Source organism: Rhipicephalus sanguineus, chromosome 7 (assembly GCF_013339695.2).
Source record: "Rhipicephalus sanguineus isolate Rsan-2018 chromosome 7, BIME_Rsan_1.4, whole genome shotgun sequence".
Taxonomy (NCBI): Eukaryota; Metazoa; Arthropoda; class Arachnida; order Ixodida; family Ixodidae; genus Rhipicephalus; species Rhipicephalus sanguineus.
In genome coordinates, this window is record NC_051182.1 from 153,775,618 (window position 1) to 153,798,610 (window position 22,993).

The window sequence follows — 22,993 nt, forward strand, 5'->3', positions numbered from 1 at the left end:
TTCGTTACCAACTTTCTTATTTCTTCATGGATTTTGATGAAAATTGGCACACTTATTTGAAATGTTTTTTTAATGCTACTGTAGAAATTTCATGAATATATCTTTACAACTTTTTGATGTACAATATATTTCACCTTCTGCTCTTGTTCCGAGTCTGACTCGCATAAAAAATGCAATAGGAAACTCATTCAAAGTGCTGTGCATTCTAAGATGTCTGATTGCGGGCATGACATTCTTAGATTTTTTTATTTGCAACAAAATTTTTTTTAGTTTTCATTTTTCGTGAGATGACTGTGCAACAGGCATCGAGGCTTTGTGCAACTCGTCAAATAGCTAATTATCAACAGGCCACACTGAAAAAGCAAGAATGTCACGCCCTGAACTGTGCTTCAAGGAATATAGAACAAAAAACGGAACTGTAATAGACCCAGCGGTCAGTGAGAAATCAGCGGAACAAGCGAAGCAGAAAGCAAGAAAAGTCGTTTTGAGAAAACTGCTTTTAAAGTTGTACCAACGATATTACTTCATCAAAAGGCACTGGGGTCGTAATCTTTTGAGTCCTTCGTAATGTGCAGTTTCTTGAGTGCCCTGTCTTTAGCTTGAGGTGCCTTGCTTCTCTAAAACACTAGAAGATTGTGATCTTTAATGTGTTTTATAAGGTTGGACCTCCTGCACATGTGGCCTTTTATCTGTTGTGCCTTTGTTTTCTTTTTTTTTTCTTAAAATCCTTTTCTGATATACAAAGAACATGTAGCATGAATTTTAAACGAAGTTATGAAGTGGTGTAATAGACATGACAAAAAAACAAGATATTGTAATGCAAGTAGGTCATGTACTATGATGATTTGCCAGCTTTCTTGTATTCATGCTCTCATTAGCATAATTAACAGTCTTGATTGCAATTGATCATTGAATATTTTATAGGATACTAAGAGCGGCTATCATTATGACAACCTATCCCTTCCTCCTAAATAACAGGCAGTTATGGCCAAGACATTGGTGGAATAGGAATTCCTTAGCAGTTTATTCAAGACGCGAACTGGGCAGATATGAATTCATCTCCCTGTTTCACTCGTCAAGCTAATTTGTAAACCTCGCCTGCGATGCGCTTCATCATTCACCCGGTCGCGGACACGGTTTTCTGCGAGGCTTTTATTTTTTCAGATGATTCATGAGCGCTTACGGCGATACCAAGCACGGCCCCAAGCGCACCTTAATTGCATCACCAGTGCTTTATTTCACCTCAAACTGCTCGGCTGCATAGTCCGGGAAGTCGGCACGCGATGTGCTGGGTGGCGGCATTCGGTGACGACGCGCAATATGCGTAGGTGCGGCGACGAAAAATATACGCGCAACGTGTTTGGCCTCGCATTTCGGGACGCCGACGCGCGCCCGCTGCGCGACGAGTTTGGCCGTGGGGTCCGCTGCCGATGCGTAAAATGACCATCCACTGTACCGAGGAGCCGGCGGGAGAAGCGCTTCGTTCCTTGCGAAGAAGCACACTGCCGCGAGTCCGCTAACGCGTTGTTCTTGCCCGCAAAGTTCGAGGTTCGTCTCGTGTGCCGACGCCGTGAGCGGAGTTAGGCCTAGTGACGACTCCGAGCAGTAGACGCGCCGGCCGCGGTGCCCGATGTTTCAAAGTACGTAATGCGTGGTCGCGAGTACAAAGAGTCGTCCTGCGATCATCTTCGTCACGACGTCCGAAGTGCGCATAAGCAGAACCTCGAACCACGGATCGGACGAGTCAACGCTAGAGAGTCAGTCCGAGACGCGCGTTTGCGATGTTCGCTGCGAGTGCGGCGCGCCATCGTAATCCCACCGAGCTTCCGCTAGTGGCTCCAAACTAAAACGTATTTCTTGTTCAAAGTTATCGTCGAGCCGTGAACACAGAGCGATTGCGAATACGCCACGAAGTAGCGCGACTTTCGACAGCCGTGAGCTAGAGACGCACGAGCTGCAGACGACGATCTCCCGGAGCGAGCATCGAACCAATGGCGAGGCGCGCTGGGGCAACATGGCGGACGCGGCCAATCGGAGGGCTCGAAACGACCTTCGAACATTTGCTCTTTGTGCGCTTGTTTTTGAAAGGAGGAGCCAGCTGAGGCGGGGAATTTGAAGACGGAGAAATGCGCTTTCCGATGAGCCCAAGATATCGGCGCCCGGTGGCGTCGTTGCGGAGCTATGATTTTTTGAAAATCAGTGTTTTTTTGCGATTTCCCCAATAATTTTCGCCACCTCGGCAGGCGCAACAATTTTTTTATAGCACTTCTACGCGGTTTTCGTTGAAGATATTTGGAATTGGATATAAAAAGGGCTACAGAAACTGAAAATGTGATTTTCAAAAAATCGATTTTTTTGCCATTTTTCGCGATACGAAAGCCGCGTCCCCCCTTAAGCGGGGTTCGCGGCAGGTGCCGAATGTAAGTAGAACCCCGCTGTTACGTTCCTCACTGCTGCGTTTTCCCGGCTGTTACGTCGTTTTCCGCCGGTCCCGGCATAGCTCCCATAGGATACAATGTATTGGGAACTCCGCTGTTACGTCGTAACTGTCGGACCGTTCCCGTATGATACGTCGCGAAGTGCGCCCGGAGCCGACCGAGTGACTACCAAAGAGAGCGGCCATGACGCATTTTCACGCAGCTTGGCCTCGTTTGACCGTAATATTAGCTGCATGAGAGGCGCAAGCAACAGAATCTTTCAATTGATGCAAACAAAAGCATGGCCTTCGAGATTCAAATTGCAAAGATGGCGTCTATGACGTAACTGCTCGCGAAAGCAAGGCCTTCGAGATTGGCATTTACTATTGACAAAAGCATAGCCTCTGAGATTTGCACTGCACAAACATGGCGTGTATGACGTAATTGCTTGCGAAAGCAAGGCCTTCGAGATTGGCATTCACTTCTGCCATCGCGTTGGCGTAGACTCATCATCATCGTTATTTGTCGGAGAACGGGAGGAGTTCGAGCTGGTTGGAGCTCGCATGGTCGTGCGTGCGGTTCGCGGTCGAACTCGCCGCGCCGGTCGTGATTGCTTGTGCTTAGTTCTTTCATGCCTACAGCTGTTGGTGTTAAAAAAATCACATACGTTGATTACATTTCTGTGGAAAAGGCTGTTCTAAGCTCCGCGTTTCTATCCATCGACTAGATCGCGGCTGAGCGCGCCAATTTTCGTGCTGCTCGTAAGAATTGAAATAAAATTCTGTACCACTAAATATTTTGCCGTTTTTCCTGTTTTTCGGCTCTTACGTTTCCCGTCTCTTACGTTTATTTCCTACGGTCCCTTCAAAAACGTATCAGCGGGGTTCTACTGTATTTGCGAGAGCCTGGGCGCGCACCAAAATGCCTGATAATTGCACTGCGAGGCATTAAAGCTATTTCGGATGTGGCTGTGGCGATTTGAACACTTAAGCAAAATAAAAAAGCATGAATTTGTTTTTTCGGACTGCCCGATTTTTTGGACGATTTCGCGGTCCCTAGGGAGTCCGAAAAATCGGCAGTTGACTGTAATTCTTAATTTCAAAGTCAAGTATCTTATCTTCATGTGCAGAGCTTCACTGTTGCTCAGAGCCGTCTCTGTATACAGGAGATTTGTATGGCACAGTAAAGTCAGTTTTGAAAATTGAAAGGAACACTGAAAAATGAAAAAATAAATTACAGTATTTAGACTGATAAATAGCACCCTGAAAAGTTTAGTGTTATTAATTTCACCATCATAGGTTTATTAATAGACGATAAAATCAATGTCAAAAGTTTCACTTTTTAACTGTGCCGCCGAGATCCCCGATGGTGACATCACGGATTTCAGTGTTTTCTTCATATTTTGGCCCCCCCACCCCCAACATGGCTCAACGAAATTTCCTGACACTTTATGTTAGCCTCTGGCTCCCTCGAAAGACAATTTACTTCCTTTTGTGCCGATTAGGAACTGTATAAGCCCTTATAAATGTAAGGCGGAAAGTTGGGCTAGTTGGTAACGTGAATAATAGGACATGTTTACTAGCGAAAAAGACGAGGACGAGAAGAAGGAATACAGGACAACTGTCCTGTATACTGTCCTGTATTCCTTCTTCTCATCCTCGTCTTTTTCGCTAGTAAACATGTCCTTATAGATGCCATCAAAATCTATGATTTCACAACAACTGGTGCGGGAACTTCAAGGCGGCAGCGGCACCACTCGCATTTTTTTGCGTGCTTTCTCGCTTACCAAGTGCCTTCAAGAGCGAGTGCAGTGTTCCTGGTATTATGAAATTTACTAGTATGAAAAAAATCGTTTTTCTCTTTAGTGTTTCCAAGTTACCAACATCGAACTGTACTAATCTCGGGTTGCATCCTTACCTCTGCCACCAGGCCCAGGTCGCCTTTGGCTGCGGCTTCGGCTCTCACTTTGTCCGGGGTGCGGCCCGTGGCCTCGGCGAGCGCCTTGACCAGCAGCGATTCGCCGATGCCAAGCTCAAGGCCTTGGTAGTCGGGCGCAATCTTGTTGAGGCAGAGGTAGACAGCGCTCAGCAGGTCGTCGGGCGAGAGGATGAGCACTGAGCGGAGGAAGTTGCTCAACACCTCGATGATACGAAGTCTGGGTAAAGAAGGAGTAGCAAAACAATGCAAAAGAGTGAGACAGAAAAACTAAGAAAGGCACCGAGGTTAAAAGGGTTAACAACCTAGCTGGCTACTGTGCACCTGGTGGAATGTGGTAACAAGCATAAGAGATAGAGAGATAAAACCTGCCTACACACTATAGGTTTGCACTTACACCCGAAGCTTTTTAACCCTTTCGCTGCGTCTGACATAGCAGTACATTTTCGCATAGTATACCCCCTCCGCAGTGTCACTGACGTACCGGTACATTCCACATTTTGCGTTGAAAAATTCGCTACAAAACCCACTGCTCTTGCCATCTCTCGAATCTTTCTAGAAGCTTGCATTTTCGCTCCACAATGTGTTGGTACGTATATTGAAGAGTATGGAGCGACAGCGCCCACCCTTCTTTGCTGGGGGCGTGCGCGGTCGCTCCGCGCGCTGCCCTCTCGGTCTGACCGACCATGTGGCACGTACGCACTTAAGGGTATTAAGGTCGTCCTGCCATCTTGCATACGTTTGCAGGTTTTTGTTTTAATAATTCCTCTGTTGGCGTGTCTGCTACAGCACGTCAAGCCCAGGGGCGCACGCCATTGCTTCTCCAATAGACAGAAACATGACTCGATCACTTCTTTCGCTCGCTCGCCACAGCCTCGCTTGCTGCTATCAGCAGCAAACGAGATTGTTGCAGCCTTTTTCTATCTCTGTCGTCCTGATTTCAGAACGTGCCATTTATCTGTGTAGTGTGGGCTGCTGAAAAGTGCTCCCTCCATGCATGCGGTTACTTTTGGATGGCTGATCATGCAGGCTTACCAACTGTGGAGTCATCTAAAAGGCGGTGCAAAGTCTACAACGCACCTTTACGAAGTCGGGCTTGTTGCATCACTGTTTAAAGAGCAGGGTTATAGACATGCAAGTCTTTTGATGATAATGGCAGCCGAAGGCCCCTGATGCTGCATCTCAAGAACTAAGCAGTGTGGAAAGTTGGGCAAGTTGGTAAATATTCCTTTTGGGTCAAACTGTGCGATGGGACGAAACATGAAGAAGTGACACAAACAAGCGCAGATTATCAACTGGGTTTATGGAAGGAAGAAATCAGCGTTTTTAACAGTCTCAGCCCACACGACATGTCCCCCTAGGGGTTGACAATGGAACAGCTAAAAGCCATGAAAGAAGGCGTGCTAAGGGGTTAATAATGAAACAGCTAAAAGCCATCAAAAAGAAACCTAACAGGCCATGTAAAAAGCATGAAAAAAATACAAAAAGCACACTGTGCACGACAACATATGTACACACGTGAGAAAACTGTGTAGACTCAGCTGGTAACGTAGCACGTGGAGCAGAGATACACATACTCCTAGTCAGTTAGAATAATGGATGAATGGCTGATGCAGATTTCAGTAACTGTTTACTTCGCACCTTTAGCCTCCGAGATATGGGCACCAAAGACAGACCTCCGCAAGAAACACATCATCGCTTCATTTTCATTGTTGCATCCATTGTGAAGCTGGTTTCTTTCGGACTCGACCAACGGGGGAGAGGCTGCAGCGATGAAACTTGAACCCTGTTAATTAAGTACCCTCCGCATGCCTGCACTTGCATATAGAGATTGCTTTTTATAGCTGGTTGCTGCGCTTCCTTTATCAAAGGCTCACGCAGCGCTGTCAAAGCCAGCGCTGGGGTTCGCAAACCCACCTGCCCGAGATGCCGTCGATCTTGTCCAAGGTGATGGCAAGTGCGAGGTAGGGAACCTTGGCACCCTTCTTCCAGCAGGCGTCTTCGACGGGATCGTAGTTGGCCTTGTCAGGGTTGTAGTCGCACACCTGGCTGGCAGCAGACGACTTGTCCGACTTTCCAGACGTGGTGAAGGCGCTGTTGGAGAAAAAGAGTGGACAGATCTTGCTGTGATTGATTTACTAGTTAAATTAACTAACTCAGGTTAACACGGCAAAGGAACAAAAGGGTATAAGAAACACTGTAGAAAGAGATGTAGAACTTATTTTGCTAACACAGGCTTCCGTGACATGCAACCCAAGTAAAAGTGCCCAAGTGTTCTTATATTCTGCTCAACAAAAACGCAACATGATGGCTGGAAATTGAACCCATCTCATGATCAGCAGCCATCGAACAATGGTGGTAGGCCACAGTGTGTACTGTTGTATGCATAATACAGTAGAACCCCGCTGATACGTTTTTGAAGGGACCGTAGGAAATAAACGTAAGAGACGGGAAACGTAAGAGCCGAAAAACAGGAAAAACGGCAAAATATTTAGTGGTATAGAATTTTATTTCAATTCTTACGAGCAGCACGAAAATTGGCGCGCTCAGCCGCGATCTAGTCGATGGATAGAAACGCGGAGCTTAGGACGGCCTTATCCACAGAAATGTAATCAACGTATGTGATTTTTTTAACACCAACAGCTGTAGGCATGAAAGAACTAAGCACACGCAATCACGACCGGCGCGGCGAGTCCGACCGCGAACCGCACGCACGACCATGCGAGCTCCAACCAGCTCGAACTCTTCCCGTTCTCCGATAAATAACGATGATGATGAGTCTACACCAACGCGATGGCAGAAGTGAATGCCAATCTCGAAGGCCTTGCTTTCGCAAGCAATTACGTCATACACGCCATGTTTGTGCAATGCAAATCTCAGAGGCTATGCTTTTGTCAATGGTAAATGCCAATCTCGAAGGCCTTGCTTTCGCGAGCAGTTACGTCATAGACGCCATCTTTGCAATTTGAATCTCGAAGGCCATGCTTGTTTTGCATCAATTGAAAGATTCTGTTGCTTGCGCCTCTCATGCGGCTAATATTACGGTCAAACGAGGCCAAGCTGCGTGAAAATGCACCATGGCCACTCTCTTTGGTAGCCACTCGGTCGGCTCCGGGCGCACTTCGCGACGTATCATACGGGAACGGTCCGACAGTTACAACGTAACAGCGGGGTTCCGAATACATTGTATCCTATGGGAGCTATGCCGGGACCGGCGGAAAACGACCTAACAGCCGGGAAAACGCAGCAGTGAGGAACGTAACAGCGGGGTTCTACTGTACACTGTCTCTCAGTTGACGCATGTTGAAGTTAAAGATGAAGAACTGTCTTTGCTGGTGCTGTTAGCTAAACTAGTTTACAGGGGGTTTCATGCGGTTTATACATGTCTATTCGTTCATTTCGAATAATTCGCAATTTCCAATAATTTAAATTCGTGTCAAAGCAAATTCGAATATTGTCATAGTCATTCGAATATTCGAAGTGCTCGATTACTCGCACAGGCCTAAACATAATACAGTAGAACCCCGCTGTTACGTTCCTCACTGCTGCGTTTTCCCGGCTGTTACGTCGTTTTCCGCCGGTCCCGGCATAGCTCCCATAGGATACAATGTATTGGGAACCCCGCTGTTACGTCGTAACTGTCGGACCATTCCCGTATGATACGTCGCGAAGTGTGCTCGGAGCCGACCGAGTGACTACCAAAGAGAGCCGCCATGGTGCATTTTCACGCAGCTTGGCCTCGTTTGACCGTAATATTAGCCGCATGAGAGACGCAAGCAACAGAATCTTTCAATTGATGCAAACAAAAGCATGGCCTTCGAGATTCAAATTGGAAAGATGGCGTCTATGACGTAACTGCCCGCGAAAGCAAGGCCTTCGAGATTGGCATTTACTATTGACAAAAGCATAGCCTTTGGGATTTGTATTGCACAAACATGGCGTGTATGACGTAATTGCTTGCGAAAGCAAGGCCTTCGAGATTGGCATTCACTTCTGCCATCGCGTCGGCGTAGACTCATCATCATCGTTATTTGTCGGAGAGCGGGAGGAGTTCGAGCTGGTTGGAGCTCGCACGGTCGTGCGTGCGGTTCGCAGTCCGACTCGCCGCGCCGGTCGTGATTGCGTGTGCTTAGTTCTTTCATGCCTACAGCTGTTGGTGTTAAAAAAATCACATACGTTGATTACATTTCTGTGGATGAGGCCGTCCTGAGCTCCGCGTTTCTATCCATCGACTAGATCGCGGCTGAGCGCGCCAATTTTCGTGCTGCTCGTAAGAATTGAAATAAAATTCTGTACCACTAAATATTTTGCCGTTTTTCCTGTTTTTCGGCTCTTACGTTTCCCGTCTCTTACGTTTATTTCCCACGGTCCCTTCAAAAACGTATCAGCGGGGTTCTACTGTAGTAAGGCAAGAACAAGGATTATGTCCAAATTACAATTAGTAAACTTTAACCAGAGAACATATCGTTTCTACTAATCCAACCACTAGATGCACCTGTAAATGCAGTAAAAAGAAGCATTCTATAACCACTGCAAACAAAGTAACTCTTCATAAAAAGCAGCAGCACCAAGCCAACACTCACAAGTTTTGGAGCTTCTTCTCGGCCTTCGGTTTTTCTTTGGCTTTCTCGTCCTTTGGTGAAGACGACTTAGACTTTGCGGATGGTTTCTCTTCCTTGACTTCCTTCTTCTTTGGAGGCGAGGCTTTCGTAGTTTTTTTGTCATCTGCTTTTTCCTTCTTCTCTATTTCCTCCTTCTCTTCTTTTTCTTTCTTTATCTCTACTTTTTCATCTGCAACAAAGAGCCATTATAATATACATTGGGCGTTGCACACCCATACTTGAGAGCGCAGATTCTGTCACATAAAAAGTACAGCTGTGCAAATAGCAAAATTTTGGGTGCGAAGCAAATTTGAATATTAAAGTGTGAGTGCGAATCGAATCAAATATTTTTCTAAATCTTTTTTAATACTTCGAAGCGAAATCACAGGAAAAAAGTTGCAGAGGATCCCTACGCACACTCTTATGATAGCGACATGAAAGCATTTCTTTTGGCTAGGTTGGTGAAGCGCTGGAAGGGTGGTGTTCCCTAGTCGTTTCGTCAAAAAAAGGCTGAATTGTATTTATTTACATCATTTGGTGCAACCAACGTGGTCTCGACAACACTTTACACGTGAAATCTGCCCCATAGACGTCAACATAGTACATGCACATCTGAAATTTTGGATGCTGAAACGTTTCTGCGTCCGATTTTTCTGTCTTTCTGCCCAAATTTCAGGTCCGAAACGGCATTAATTAAAGCCCCCACCTCTGCTGCAGCTATCATCTCGTAGGTTTGAACCAGCTCATTTGCGACTCGATTCATTTGCAGCTGTAGCATAGACTAAAAGACAGCTTTGCCTCAATGCAAGAGTGTGATGGGGTGAAGCATATGAAAAATCTGAAGGGGTCATTGTCACGGTGTAGTGCGGTGATGTCTATACGGATAAGCACCAGAAATCCACAGAGGCACAATGGCGACAGGCTGCAAACGCGCCAGTACAGCTTAATCACTGACAACCCTTCTGATAAGCATCTTCAGCCAACTGTTCGGTAGTGCATGTGGCCTGTAGAGCAGTGCCAAATGCGCTATCTTCCAGAAGTTCAAATAGTTCTAACAGTAAAATTCCAATGCGAATCGAATTGAATAGCAAACACTATTCATATAATATTTGAAAGTTCGAATATTCGCACACCCCTAGTAATAAGTCAAGATTTGTTACACTACAATGAAGTTGCATCTAAAACGTACTAATACAGGTTCATTATGTACAATACCCAGATCTTTCAAAAAAGGTCGTGGGTTCGGATCCCACCGACATAAAAGGGTGATCTTTCATCCACTTTCATTCATTTCAATTTAAGTCATAATCACGTCACTACAGTTAAAAAGACAAATATTAATGTCTCATATGCCCTACCTGGCCTAACTGTCTGTTTGATTCATCCGGTTGTGTATAACAAAAAAATAGAGCTGTGCGAATAGCAAAATTTTGGGTGCGAAGCGAATTCGAATATTGAAGTGTGAGTGCGAATCGAATCGAATATTTTTCGAATATTTCTCGAATATTTCTGGAATATTTTTCGAATACTTCGAAGTGAAATTGCAGAAAAAAAAGAGAGGATTTCTAAGCATATTCTTATGAGATAGCAACATGAAAGTGTTTCTTTTCGCTAGGTTGGTGAAGCACTGGAGGAGTGGTGTTTCATAGTTGTCTTATCAAGAATGAGGCAATATAGAGGCCGAATTCTATTTATGTACATGATTTGGTGCAACCAAATTGTTGCTGACAACACTTTACACGTGATAGGCAAAGATGCCATTTCCTCAGCCTCTCCTCCTCTCTCAACTTCTGTGGAAGCCCAACTGATGCGGCGGACAAGGGTGTGCTCCCTTCAACCGGAGTTCCAAATCTGCCTCGTAGACGTCGACATATAACACCTGAAATTTTGGATGCTAAAAAGGCTTCGGCTTCCGATTTTTCGGACTTCCTGCCCAAGTTTCAGGTCCAAAACAGCATTAATTGAGCCCCCATCTCTGCCACATCTTTCATCTTTATGTTGGAACCAGCGTTTTCTTGATTTAATACATTTGCGACCGTAGCAGAGCTTGACAAGCAGCTTTGCCGCAATGCTGGGGTGTTATGAGGTGAAGCATATTGAAAATCTAGGGACCTCTTCCAATTGGACGTTGACTGTGTCTTAGCAAAGTTCGACCGTAACGGAGCTTGAAAGGCAGCTTTGCCGCAATACAAGAATGTAATGAGGTGAAGCATATTGAAAATCTGAAGGGGTCTCTTTCAATCGGACGTTGACAGTATTTGTTTTTGGGAAGTTCGAATATTTCGAATAGTAAAATTGCAGTGCGAATCGAATCGAATAGCAAACCCTATTCGAAAAATATTCGAAATTTCGAATATTCGCACACCCATACAAAAAAACAATCCCCTTAAGAAAATTTCCCTTCTCTCATACACTAATACCCGAGCCCTCCAAAACCGAATTCTGCATAAATTCAATTAAATTTCCATAACAACCATATGGAAAGCTCATGGAATTATTGTAATGCATACAAAACGTGTCAATAGGGATGGCGTGATACGATTTTCCATAACGACAATGGGCTTCTCGATCACTTCCTGTTTTTCCGTTCTACTCGGTCATGGACCACTGAAGTACAAACAAGCTAGGCCTAACTAAAACACATTCTTTCGCTTTTGGTTTTGACGGTAGGACTCATAACGTCAATATGATGTCACCTTCCATGGTTAGTAGGGGTGGCCTAAACAATCTTCAGCAACCGCATACAATAGAGTCTTAAGAAAAAAGTAAAAATGTGTTCCATTTAACAGGAGTTCCATTCACTGAGAGATGAACAGGGATGCAGAGTTGAAGTATGAAACCAATCATATTAGAGTTCCGTTTAAGTGATCTCAGTTTACTCTGAGTCTACTATAATTATGAATGCGAGGTTGTGCGCTCAAGATGTCGGTTGCAGAAGCTGTTACGCTTTTGCATTTTACTGTTTGCATTTTATTTGTCCACAAATAAATGCTAATAATTCAATGCTTGCCTGCTTCAGGTTTTGTGTCGGTCTCCATCTCCTCCTGTTTAGGCGATGCAGGTGGCTCGGCCTTGACTTTCTTGTTCTCTGTGAGCAAGAAGATTCTTTGTATGTCACATGATTTACTTTATATATGTAAGTTTTTCAATACGCAATAGAAGGCTACGAAATATGGCTAACTTGGACAAGCAGACATCTTGAAATATGCTAGTTTTGCTTGTTCCAACACCTCAAGCAATGAAACAACCCAGAACAACCACAAGTAAGGCCTCAATCATAAGAATCTCACTGGGTAGCCCCGAATCTTCCTATCGCCTGATATTTGTATCATCAAATCGTACGCAAAATCACGAGATGGTGAAAATTACTTGCGGCTAAGAGAATTTCTGTGTCTTTTCTGTCTGCTTGTGCAACGAGCCCGCTTCAGGCAACACAAACCAGCCTGACCGTTCACATCTGACGCATCTTTGAAGCTAACCATTACGTGACCTCCGACACTAGGCTGGAAGCTCGTTTCAGCCGCAGCACGGCATGTAATTTTGGCAATATTCAGTAACAACTGCCGCTAAACTACACCTCACTTCTGTTTCACAATATTATCGAATGAAACCTGGGAATGACTTACGATGTAGGGAATGACATTGCAACTTTTTGTGTGTGGCATCCGTAGAAGAGTGCACGTAAATGACAGGCATGCACCAGATGCGCTATCTGTCATGCTGCAACGCAACTTGCCTCTGCTCCATGCCCAGCCGAGACTACGCTGAGCTGCCTATATGTGCAGTCTATACATGGCCTGGCAGACTGGACTCCTCAAATACTCATTTCTCTAAACACTGGGGTATTGTACGAGTGGTCAAGGAATTATTAATAATAAAGTGATGAAAAAAAAAAAGAAAATTAATTAATTTTTCTCACAACTGACCTTGCGGAGAAGACACCTGTTCAGATGATGGCTCTTCCTCTGGAGTTGGCTCGGTTTTCACTCGTTTGGTGCCCGATTCAGCCGACAGCCGGTTCGGCTCAGGGCTTCGCTTGGCCGTCTTGCGAGCTGTGGTACAAAAGAATGTGCGGGACTGAAAACGAAGCTTATTTACTATTTTAAGTATGGCAGACCTATTCAGTGCAATTTCAGCAACGGGTACAAGTACAACACAAGTATGAAAGAACAGAAAAGGAGTATGAGAAACTCGAAAGCACGGGCGGGTACACCGTAGTGAAACACAGTGGAATCTCGAAAGATTCTGCACAGAAACTGGAAAATAAAACGTATAGAAAAATGTAAGATCCAAAAGAAGCTCCAATAAGCACAAAAGTAAGTGTACTCAGTGACGGTTGGCAACAAAAGTTTGTGCTGCTCTGAGTGCCACTGCTACATGTAACACACAATGCAAAGTCAATGTGCTTTTGCTTCAAGAACATCGAAATAGCTCATCATTTTGCAAAGAACTTTCCGTAGAAACGTCCGTAGAAAGGTTATTCTGGGATGCTAAAGGGGCCCTGCAATACTTTACTTTTCCGGGTAACCGTCAAATGGCTTCACTGAAGGAATTTATTGCCTCATGAATCGACCCCTGCAAGAATTTTTAGAATCCGTCAAGTACAAGCGGTGAAGCACGCTGTAAACAGTTTCTCTTTTCTCTCGCCCCGACGAGCACGCTGGAAGCTAAGGTGAAAAGGATGGCTCAAGGGAAAGAAGTTACGTCACGTGCGCATCATGACCTTGAGCGCTTTTTCGTTTTTTTTTTCTTCGAACGCACAGCTTACTTGTAGTGTGATCGCAAGCACGCATGTGGCGGCCTCCCGCGGCGGTCTCGGTAACTATGCAGCACACGATGCTCAAATCAGGCAATGGTCGTGAATTTGGGTATTATATGGCATCATTTGTAGAAATAAGAGGGAACAATTTCTAGCTGACTGTGAAAATAAATTGCTATGTTTGGCTCGCGTGTTCTCAGGAGCCTCGACTACCGATCGGCAGCGTTTTCTGACCATGCTGAACAAGTGTTGCAGGGCCTCTTTAAAAAGAGATGCCGCCTTTGCCTCACTCGAGTGATCCATGCTGGAACACGAAGGTACGGGTTTCAGAAATACCAATGAAAGCCCACTTCCGCTGTCTCATATCTAAATTCTTGTGACAACGCAATCACATTAAGTTTACAAAAGCACACTGTTATTATGAAAAATTGGCCAGGAAAAAAAAATGACACATTATTTCAAGAAACCTATCATGCAGAGCCATATCAACAGCATTCTACGATACACAACATTGTTAAAGTGCCTCTAAACAATCCGAAGTTGCATTTCGCATGCATGCATTTTTTTTATCTGCAATGATTTAACAGCCTTTGTAAAATTAGTGTATGCATTTTGGGTTCAAATTCTAAATTTTCCGACATAGCATACAAAGTTACCCAAAACTGGTTGGACCCATAGCAAAGGCTAGCTGCGGGTCCAATAAAAAGAATATACAATGACTACGAATGCATAGCGAGATACATTGCGTGCATACGCATATCTTCATTACCCTACAGAATTTGCTCAAAAGTGCAAGAAAATGCAGCATGGGAAGAAACATTGAGGGTTATTCATTTTTAATATAAACATGTGGAAGCACCAGTTAAGAAAACCAATATTAGCAAGTTACAAATATACACTATAAATGTAAACATATGAACCCACTACATAAGAAAAGTAGTGTTGGGAATTTTCATTCAGTTATAAACATTACAAACAACACAGCACATCTCTTCATGTTATGGAGCTTTATTTGGGCTAAGAAAGTATTTTTTCAGCACATATGAAAAATTATTCACCTGTATTATTTCTAGATAATTTACTCGAAAGTTTAAACCTGGTTTATTTGCTCGAAAACTGCCGACACGAATATAATTAGATGACTTTCACACAGTCCTGCATGCATCTCGCATTATTACTATCTGAATATGTGACATAAACTGCTTCCCTGTTAATTTTGATAAGGATTGAACACAATGAGCACACAAATTCTTGAGTGTCGATGTCTGCATGCCGAAATGAAAAATGCTTCAACACAATGATGTCGCTGCAGCAAACGTTTTGACAAGTGGTCATGTCTTCTTCAAGGTCACAACTACCTCACTGTATTATTTGAATGTCTACATGCTTAACTTCTTCAACGATGAATCTCTATCAATTAGCTCAATTTTCTTTCTGTCATTCTCGGCCAGGGGTCTCAAACACGCGGCCCATGACTTCACAAGAAATGAAGTTTTGTAACTTCACAAAATGGTACTCACAATATTTTCTCACTGCGATTCATAACGCTTTGTTCAGGTAAGCTACAAAGACAGGACTGGACTCAAGCTCACAATGACACGGGGACGAAGTATAGACACACACAGGACAAGCGCTTCGTCCCCGTGTCATTGTGCGCTTCTTAAATAATGAACCATTTCCAACTAGGCTAAACAGCCGTTTTGCTGGACTCAAGCATTTCTTTTTTTGTCGTAAGGCACCCCATGTGGTCACTATGAGTTTAAACATCATGAAACGAAAACTCGATATCTCAGAATCGGTGTCCAGGTTTTAGTCATTGTGGATATCAGTATCGGGATGTTTCTGTCTTCTCACATGGCAACGTTAGGTGACATTTTGTTCAAACTGCCCCCCGCTCCAACCAGTTTTGCTGTTCCGTCCCTTGAGGGATTAAATTTCATGACTGTGGCCTGCCAGCTGAGGCGAGTTTGAGACCCTTGCTCTAGGTCATACCTGTTCTCCGCTTAACGATAACGGGCTCCTCCGTCTTGGCAGGCGGTGAAGACTTGCTGCTCGACGGAGCGGCCAGCTCGTCGTTCTTGTCCGAAGCCGATTTCTTCTGGACCGTCTCTTCCTCCTCATCGCTGTCGGTGAGCATGCGAATGCGTCTTCTCGTTGGAGCCTTGACGGGTGAGGTGTCGTGACTGCAAGAAAAAACAAAACGGTGAAATCTCGTTGATGCAGTCTCAACGGGAACCAGAAAACTAGACGCGTAATTTTACAAAGGGCAGCTCGTCCCGTGCCATTACTCCCTCTGTGCACCTCTCATTTTCCACGCTGATTCAAAGTATGCATCCATCCCGACTCGCTCAGCTTTTGTGCTTACAGTAACAAGCACATCATCTTGCCATCATTTATTTCCCAACCAGCAGTACTGCCAATCATGGTAATGTAATGTCAGCTAGCCTACCAATACTATTTGTGCAAAGAAGTGAATCAAAATTGACGAATACGATTCCAATCGAAAATGTCTTGCCGCACTATATTCGGATACAACTTTCGAAGTCCGCCGCGTGTCCTCCTCAAAGGCGGATGCAGGTTTTATCTTTCTTGCGATGCTTCTTGCTTGCGTTTTACTGCAATAACGTTTAGCCCCCGATCAGTGTCTTTACTTATGCACCACCAAGTTTTGATTGTGTTTACTTATGTTTTAACCATGAGCGTAACAACCGTGCTCGTGAAGTAGCATAGCAGAGCAAAGATCGTAAACAAGACATCTGTCAGCTTGAAACTACGAAAATCGACGCTTCGCGGTGTCCACGAAGTTCTGTCGGCCACTGCGTCAACTTTATGAAACGGCCATCTCTCACCCGTTGACATCTTTCTCAGGTGACGGTGAGGCAGTGGCCTCAGATTCTTCTTTCACGGCCTCAGGTGGCTCTTTCTTCACGGCTTGAGGTGGTTCTTCTTTCGCGACTTTCGAAGCGGGAGCCGTCGATGTCTTGAAGAACGATCTGCGGAAGGAATAGACAGCCAGACGGTGCCGATCGCAGCGGTTAATCAACGACTCGTTGCAAGCGGAGACGATGATACAACGCCACAAGCCAGCAGCTCGCGAAGAGCACATCCAAAGAGCGCGCACGGTCGCGCCCATTTTTTTGTTTTCACGCCCGAAAATCGAGCGAGCCGAAGCTAACAGCCTCGGCCCGCATCGACCGGACGCGGCACTACTTACGATATCTTCTTCTGAGACATGTCTTTTAGAAAATATTTTTGTCTTCACCACCTAATCGTCACAAGAAACTCAAAACACGGGCACACATCAAGCAAACTACGTCGATGCAACCGAGATCGCGCCAAAAAAGTCACGTGACATAAGGCTACAACTGATTGTATTTTTTCCTCATTGCCGTATGATATAAATATCAGCGGTAAAACGCGTTAGTCCAGTTACAAAATTGCTCTAAGAAAATTTACAATAGTGTTTCTTGTCTTTCTAGAAAACAGAGAAGTTAAAAACGCTACAGTTGCATTTGAAAGAGATTTACTCGACTTCCTTAGGCAATAGGTTGTCGCGAAGTTCTTGTGGTTCAATAGTACGTGCAAATATGACCATATTCGAGCCTACGCTTTTGTGCACTGCAAGTGCCACAAAACTACTATGTTGTGTTAAGTGTTTTAAACATATTTTATCACGCCTTATCATACTTCTTCAGGTCGCAAGAAAGGGTTGGCAACAAACATTTCTTTTCATAATGGCGGCGCGCATGGGGATGTCCTTTTGTCACGTTTTGCTTGTTGTGCGCGTTTGAAAAACGTGAAAAATAGCCCGATTTTTCGAGTCCTCGCTGCGCTGGCATGCGGGCACGCCGCTGAGTTCAAAATGACTTCGATCGGCGAACCTTTCGTGCTCGCCACGGTGACGAACGAAGCCTTCCGCGGCGGCTCTTGCGTGCAGCCCGGACCGTCGGAGTCGTCTTCCGTGATCGTGACCCACGGACAGCTGTCGGCGTCTTTAGTGGAACTGGAAGGGCGCCCCTTCAAGATCAAGACGTGGCACACGTCCCACGCCGAACCTTTCACATGTCCCGTAGTGTACGACGCGTTACGAGCCCGGTACGTGGCAGCTAGCCGCGAGAGCGTGCTAATCCTACCGCCCCAAGATGCCGCCTCGGGCGGCGCGGAGGCAACACGTGAGCGCATCTCCGTTCCAGACCGAGTCTTCGCGGTCTTGCACCGAACTGGCGGTGAACCTCTGATCGTGCTCGGCAGCGGTGTCTGCACGACCCTAACAGAACTTCAGGGGTCTCCGGGGAAACGTTTTCGTTCCAATAAGTCGCGGATATGCGGCGAAGACGAGGAATTGCTGAGCGTGCAAGCGGCCACGGAAGGCGGCCGCAACGGATTGCCGACTTTGCTGCTGGTCGTGACCTCAAAAGCCTCCAGGCCTTACAGGTGCCGTCTGTTTCGCGTCGGAGACGCGGAAATCGAACAGATATCGGAGACTTCGATCCCTAAAAAAGACAGGCCCGCCGTTTGCCTGTTCAATGGCGATCTACTGAGCTTAGGTGAAGACGGCATCCTGTCAGGTCGTAAGATGCCGTTGTCCGGGCCCCACGAAGCGTTTCTCGCGGCTGTGGACGATAGTAGAGTCCTCGTAGGCCTTCGAGACAAGGTTCTCGTGTGGAACGTCAGGTTTGGAACGATGGAGGCGTCCAGGACTTTAGAAGGGCAGCAGGCGACGGCGGTCAAGCAGTGGGCGCTCGTCAGGAAGGACCTGGCGTGCTACGTTGTCCAAGGTGCCGTGGCCGGCAGCAATAACGTGATGTGCGTGTCGGTGAAGCTGGGACGCCCCACACTATGTCAAGTAGTCGGGCTCGGAGCTAGAGCCGAAGTCGGTGGACTTCAAACGGCAGCGGAGGTCGCGTCGAAAGTCTGCGCGGGAGACCCCAACACCGTGGTCCAGGCGTTAGCACCGGTGAGTTTGGAGGAAGTGTATTCGGTCGGTTATTTGCTGCTTCAAAATCCTCACGTTGGTTGATGCAGTGTCTTAAGTTTCGCTGGTACGCTCAAACTACACCACCATTTTTAAGATAACGAGGGTTTCCTTACGGTGCGCGACCTTTACAACGAAGTCACCTGTATATCGAAGTGTCGTGAAGTACCCGATCGCCTCATTTCTAAAGCACTTGTTCTTAGCGCCATGCCTATGGTGCAGAGGTGGCTCATTTGTTGCTTCAATTTAACTAGAATGTCCGAAATTTTGAGGCATTTCTTGCACCGTTTGCATCCTATAAACGAGTCATTAGACATCACCAGGTTTGCAACGTAGCTGTTTAGTAAATGTGAGTGAGCTTTTCTATAAAATGGTTAGCTAAAATGTACTGCCACACTGAAGTTTATTACAAAAGTTATGTAACTTCATCATGTCATATATTCAAATTCCTGTTTCTTATGATTCACACTAGGGAGTGCTGTTCGATATCTTGCTGCCATGTATGAAATTTTGTTCGACACTGTTTCATTTTTCTTCCCCCTCTCTCTATGTACAACCAGTTATATGAACATTTTTTTCATATGTTAACACCAACACTTGCCCTCGCATTATTGCCCCTATAACTCTAGAGCTTCATGGAGACAGATCAGACGATTAATCTACTTATCGATGTATAGTCATGACAAATATGAGCTATTTCCTTATTTAAGTTTTGTGGTCACATACGCCATCATGCTTCAGTGTACAATGTTTTGAGTTTGTAAGTAGCTTTACTGTCATTAGAAATGACTAGCGACTTGATCTTCCTATAGTCAAAACTGAGCAGCTGCCTCTGTTACAGCACTCGTCTAGTCCAGATCTACAACCTCCAGCGAAAGTTTGTGGGACGGTTTACGACCTGTAGTAGTTCTTGTCACCCGCTAGAACAAACGCTTCGTGCACTAACAGAACAGAAACTCGCATTGGCAGTGGAGCCATGTTCCCATAAACTTTTGCTGCCGGTTGTACTTCCGTAAAGTTTTCATCGCGACCTACTGGAACTCGTGACTTGCACAGAAGTCCCCACTGCAGCACACATGTTCTAGTTCACTCCTTCTGCCACTAGGGATGGAACGTATGAGCGGCGTGGCAGTAGTCAACACCTGTTCGCTGACTTCAGCTTCAGCACTGATGGTGATGTTTCGGCCAGTGCAGAGCCATATCATCTAATTATTACACATAGGTACAAAATACCTCAAAAATAGAAGCCCAGCTATCTGTGCAGGTCAGGAGTACAGTAGGTCATGGTTTTCATCATCACCTCACTCATGAATTCTTTTTTGCTTGCATGTCTGACGCAGGTCGCCGACGCATTGCCAGAACGAGACCTCGTCACGCTGGTGGGACGTCTGTTCCAAAACGGTGTCCCGCCCCCTGCCGGCTCGCCTGAAGTCACAGCCCTCCACAGTCTTCTGCGCTGCCCGCACACGTGTGACATACTTGTTCAGTGCCTCCGCAACTACTTGCACTCTGAACAGGCTACGGCCTTGTTTGTCTATCTGATCGGCGTCCTCGAACATTACTCCCTGGCTGATCGGGACGAAATCCCGCTTGAAAAAGTGATCGACTGGCTGTCGTGCCTGTTGGACGCTCACTTCAATCGCTGGGCCCTGGACACCGGGCCAATTGCCGTCGGCGATCTGCTGAGGAGACTGTCGACGGCGGTGTCGCACGTTCAGGAACTGTTCGGCGATCTGTGTGAGCTGGAGCAGTGGTTGATGCTCGTCCTCGGCAAAACGAACACGCTCAAATTCGAGGACCCGAGCCTGTACACAATAGAAATCTTAGAGATTTGATCCATCGGGAGTGAGACCTCCTCAAACGAGGGGGTGAGAGGAGAGTCAATGTGCCAATGAATTTGGGCCCGGTCCAGTGCTGGATGACCCAGACACGTGGACGTGCAAAGTGAGGCAAAAAATATATAACCTCGGCCAGTTTCGAAGAAGCTGGCAGTCGGGAACGCTAACGTCGTCTTGGTGGCAGTCGCCCCCCCACTCGGGATTCTGCAAGTGCCTTTCGGAGCTCTCAAAGACTGCTGTGAAAATAAAGGTGCTTTCGAGGATTTTGTAACACATTGTGTGTGTTTGTGCCTGCTTTGTAGAAGACCCGCTGCAGTGGTCTAGTGGTTATGGCACTCAACTCGAATGCTGCAGGATCGGATCCCCGCCGTAGCGGCCACATTTCGATGGAGGCAAAAAGAAGCCCACGTGCTTAGATTTAGGTGCACGTTAAAGAAGCCCAGGTGGTTGAAATTTCTGGTTCCTTCCACTATGGCGTCTCTCGTAATCATATTGTGGTTTCGGAACATAAAACCCCAACGATTATTATTATTTGTAGAAGCACCCTCCTCTGCAATGGCAGATGAAGCATTCCTGCCACTGTTGCAGGTTTGTCCCCTGTCATTTGGTTAACATGTGCAAGAAAGATCTATGTTTGCAGTGTAGTTGCACATTGGTCTTGTTGGTGATTCCTCATAACAGCCGCTGGCATAGCACATCCAGGAAGGGACCAAGCAAGTAACTCAGGCACAAACACACTGCGCTAGTGTGGCACTGTGTGTGTGCTTCTATGTTGCTCATTTGGTACCACCATGGATGCACTACACCATTGGTTGTTTGCTGATATCGCGATACCAGCATACCATCCTTGTAACATCGTGTGCAATCTATGCGCTGTCACAAAAACTAAAGAGGTTAAGAAGCTAGTGCTAACTAGTCAACTGAAGTTCACTAATTTTAATTGAGGGTGTACGTTGCTCACAGATTGAAGCTTGACCTTTTTGGGACTAAGTAGTGCACATACTTTCGCTTCCACTATCTTCAGTTTGCGTTATATTGACATATTTTCATTTTGAGCACATGCATCAGAGCCTCATCAGAGCATCAGTAGCTACATTCATAGCGACACGACATAGTTATCTAGAGCAGTTGCACATACCACTTGTTATGCTAAAAATTTTTGTGTTTCTATCCGTGAGCATTGCACGGCTACTACGAAGAATCACGTTATCAAGCATGAGCTTTCAATTTCAATGACGTGATTGTAGGAAGCACAATGCGAGTAGAACAGTATGACAGTTTGACACTTTCTGCAATATTTTATCTGTACTTGTAATGAGGGAAGATATTGAACATTGCAACATCACCATGTGGCAACATCGCACACTAACGCAGAATGCTTTATATAATCGCAAATAGTGTTATACCCTGTTACGTTAATCTATAGTCAGTCGGTAAGCCGGTGATGTCACACGGGTTTAGTAGCACACATTTGGGGGTTAGTTGGTGCATTCTTTCAGAAAGGAAGGATTGTGCAAAAAACGCAGCACATCGAGGACCGAGATGACGGCACCTGCGACGCGGGTTTATGAACACATTGAGTACAAAGGGTCTGTACGAGTATGCACCTATTTGCAGCCTTCCCTTTCTTCTTTGTTATGAACAGTAACTGTGCTGCCTCTACTTCTGAGCAGAATGCTGTGAACAAGAAACAGACCTTGTTCCAGAAAGATGAAATCTGTAGCTCAAGCATCATGGCTGCTGCTAGAAGTAACTGGTGAGCAACCGCTCAAATGTTTTGAACCTGGCTGTAGTTCAAGCAGCAAAAGTGAGCTTCGTAATTTCACATTGAGGTACATGAATGGTTCGAAAGCTTAGTCCTCACCACTTCGATGGGCCAGTTACAACAACACGTTAGCATCGTAGTACTTTTTATGGTGTATCCATTCTAAGAACTTCTATGCGTACGTCCACATCTCGTGGTTACAAGGGGGCGATAGGGATTGCTTATTTCGAGCAAGCTATGTTGTTCAATCATGCTGGCCTTAATGTAGATTAAAGACTGTTATGTTTGCTCGATACCTACAAAAAGCAGCTAGACCAAAGCGCTCTTTACTCTTTCACAATTCCAAAATCACCGCGCTTACCGCGAGAAGACGCTTGGTAAGCGAGAAAACGCGCAAAAAGAAAATTCGGGTGGCGACGCCACCTCGAAATTCCCGCACTAAAGGTCGTGACGTCATAGATTTTGACGGCAACTACTAGGTCCTACCATATACTCTATGGGTCCTACAGAGTTCCTAATCAGTAAAATGAAGTACATTGTCCTCTGAGGAGGCCATACATACCATGTTTCAGGAAATTTCGTCAAGCCAATGTCGCCAAAAAAAATACGAAAAATACTTCTTAAAAGACGTCACGTGCGGCAATTTCGGCGCTAAATTTAAAAATGAAACTTTGACCTTGATTTTATTCTCTATTAATAAAGC

The 22,993-nt window shown here is 45.6% G+C and overlaps 2 protein-coding genes across 2 annotated transcripts in view; one reads left to right on the top strand and one right to left on the bottom strand.

The window, feature by feature from the left end:
- LOC119400289 (DNA ligase 1-like) overlaps window positions 1-17,083 on the bottom strand; it is a 32,988-nt gene extending 15,905 nt beyond the window's left edge. The window contains 8 exon segments of the mRNA XM_037667311.2: window positions 4,335-4,572; window positions 6,270-6,446; window positions 8,936-9,143; window positions 11,964-12,041; window positions 12,880-13,005; window positions 15,705-15,895; window positions 16,562-16,705; window positions 16,927-17,083. Coding sequence (XP_037523239.2) covers window positions 4,335-4,572; window positions 6,270-6,446; window positions 8,936-9,143; window positions 11,964-12,041; window positions 12,880-13,005; window positions 15,705-15,895; window positions 16,562-16,705; window positions 16,927-16,946 — 1,182 coding nt within the window. The 5' untranslated portion in view covers window positions 16,947-17,083.
- Window positions 17,084-17,431: 348 nt separating this feature from the next.
- Window positions 17,432-20,800, top strand: LOC119400290 (uncharacterized). The gene is made up of 2 exons (XM_037667313.2): window positions 17,432-18,669; window positions 20,028-20,800. Exons 1-2 carry the CDS (start codon window positions 17,575-17,577, stop codon window positions 20,520-20,522), a joined length of 1,590 nt encoding a protein of 529 aa, XP_037523241.1. The 5' UTR covers window positions 17,432-17,574; the 3' UTR covers window positions 20,523-20,800.
- The last annotated feature ends 2,193 nt before the right edge of the window (window positions 20,801-22,993 follow it).

Bases quoted from the DNA above. Each gene is read 5' to 3' on its own strand.
- LOC119400290 (XM_037667313.2), top strand. From the start codon at position 17,575: ATGACTTCGATCGGCGAACCTTTCGTGCTCGCCACGGTGACGAACGAA. The intron at 18,670-20,027 runs GTGAGTTTGGAG...TGTCTGACGCAG, and splicing joins TGGTCCAGGCGTTAGCACCG to GTCGCCGACGCATTGCCAGA.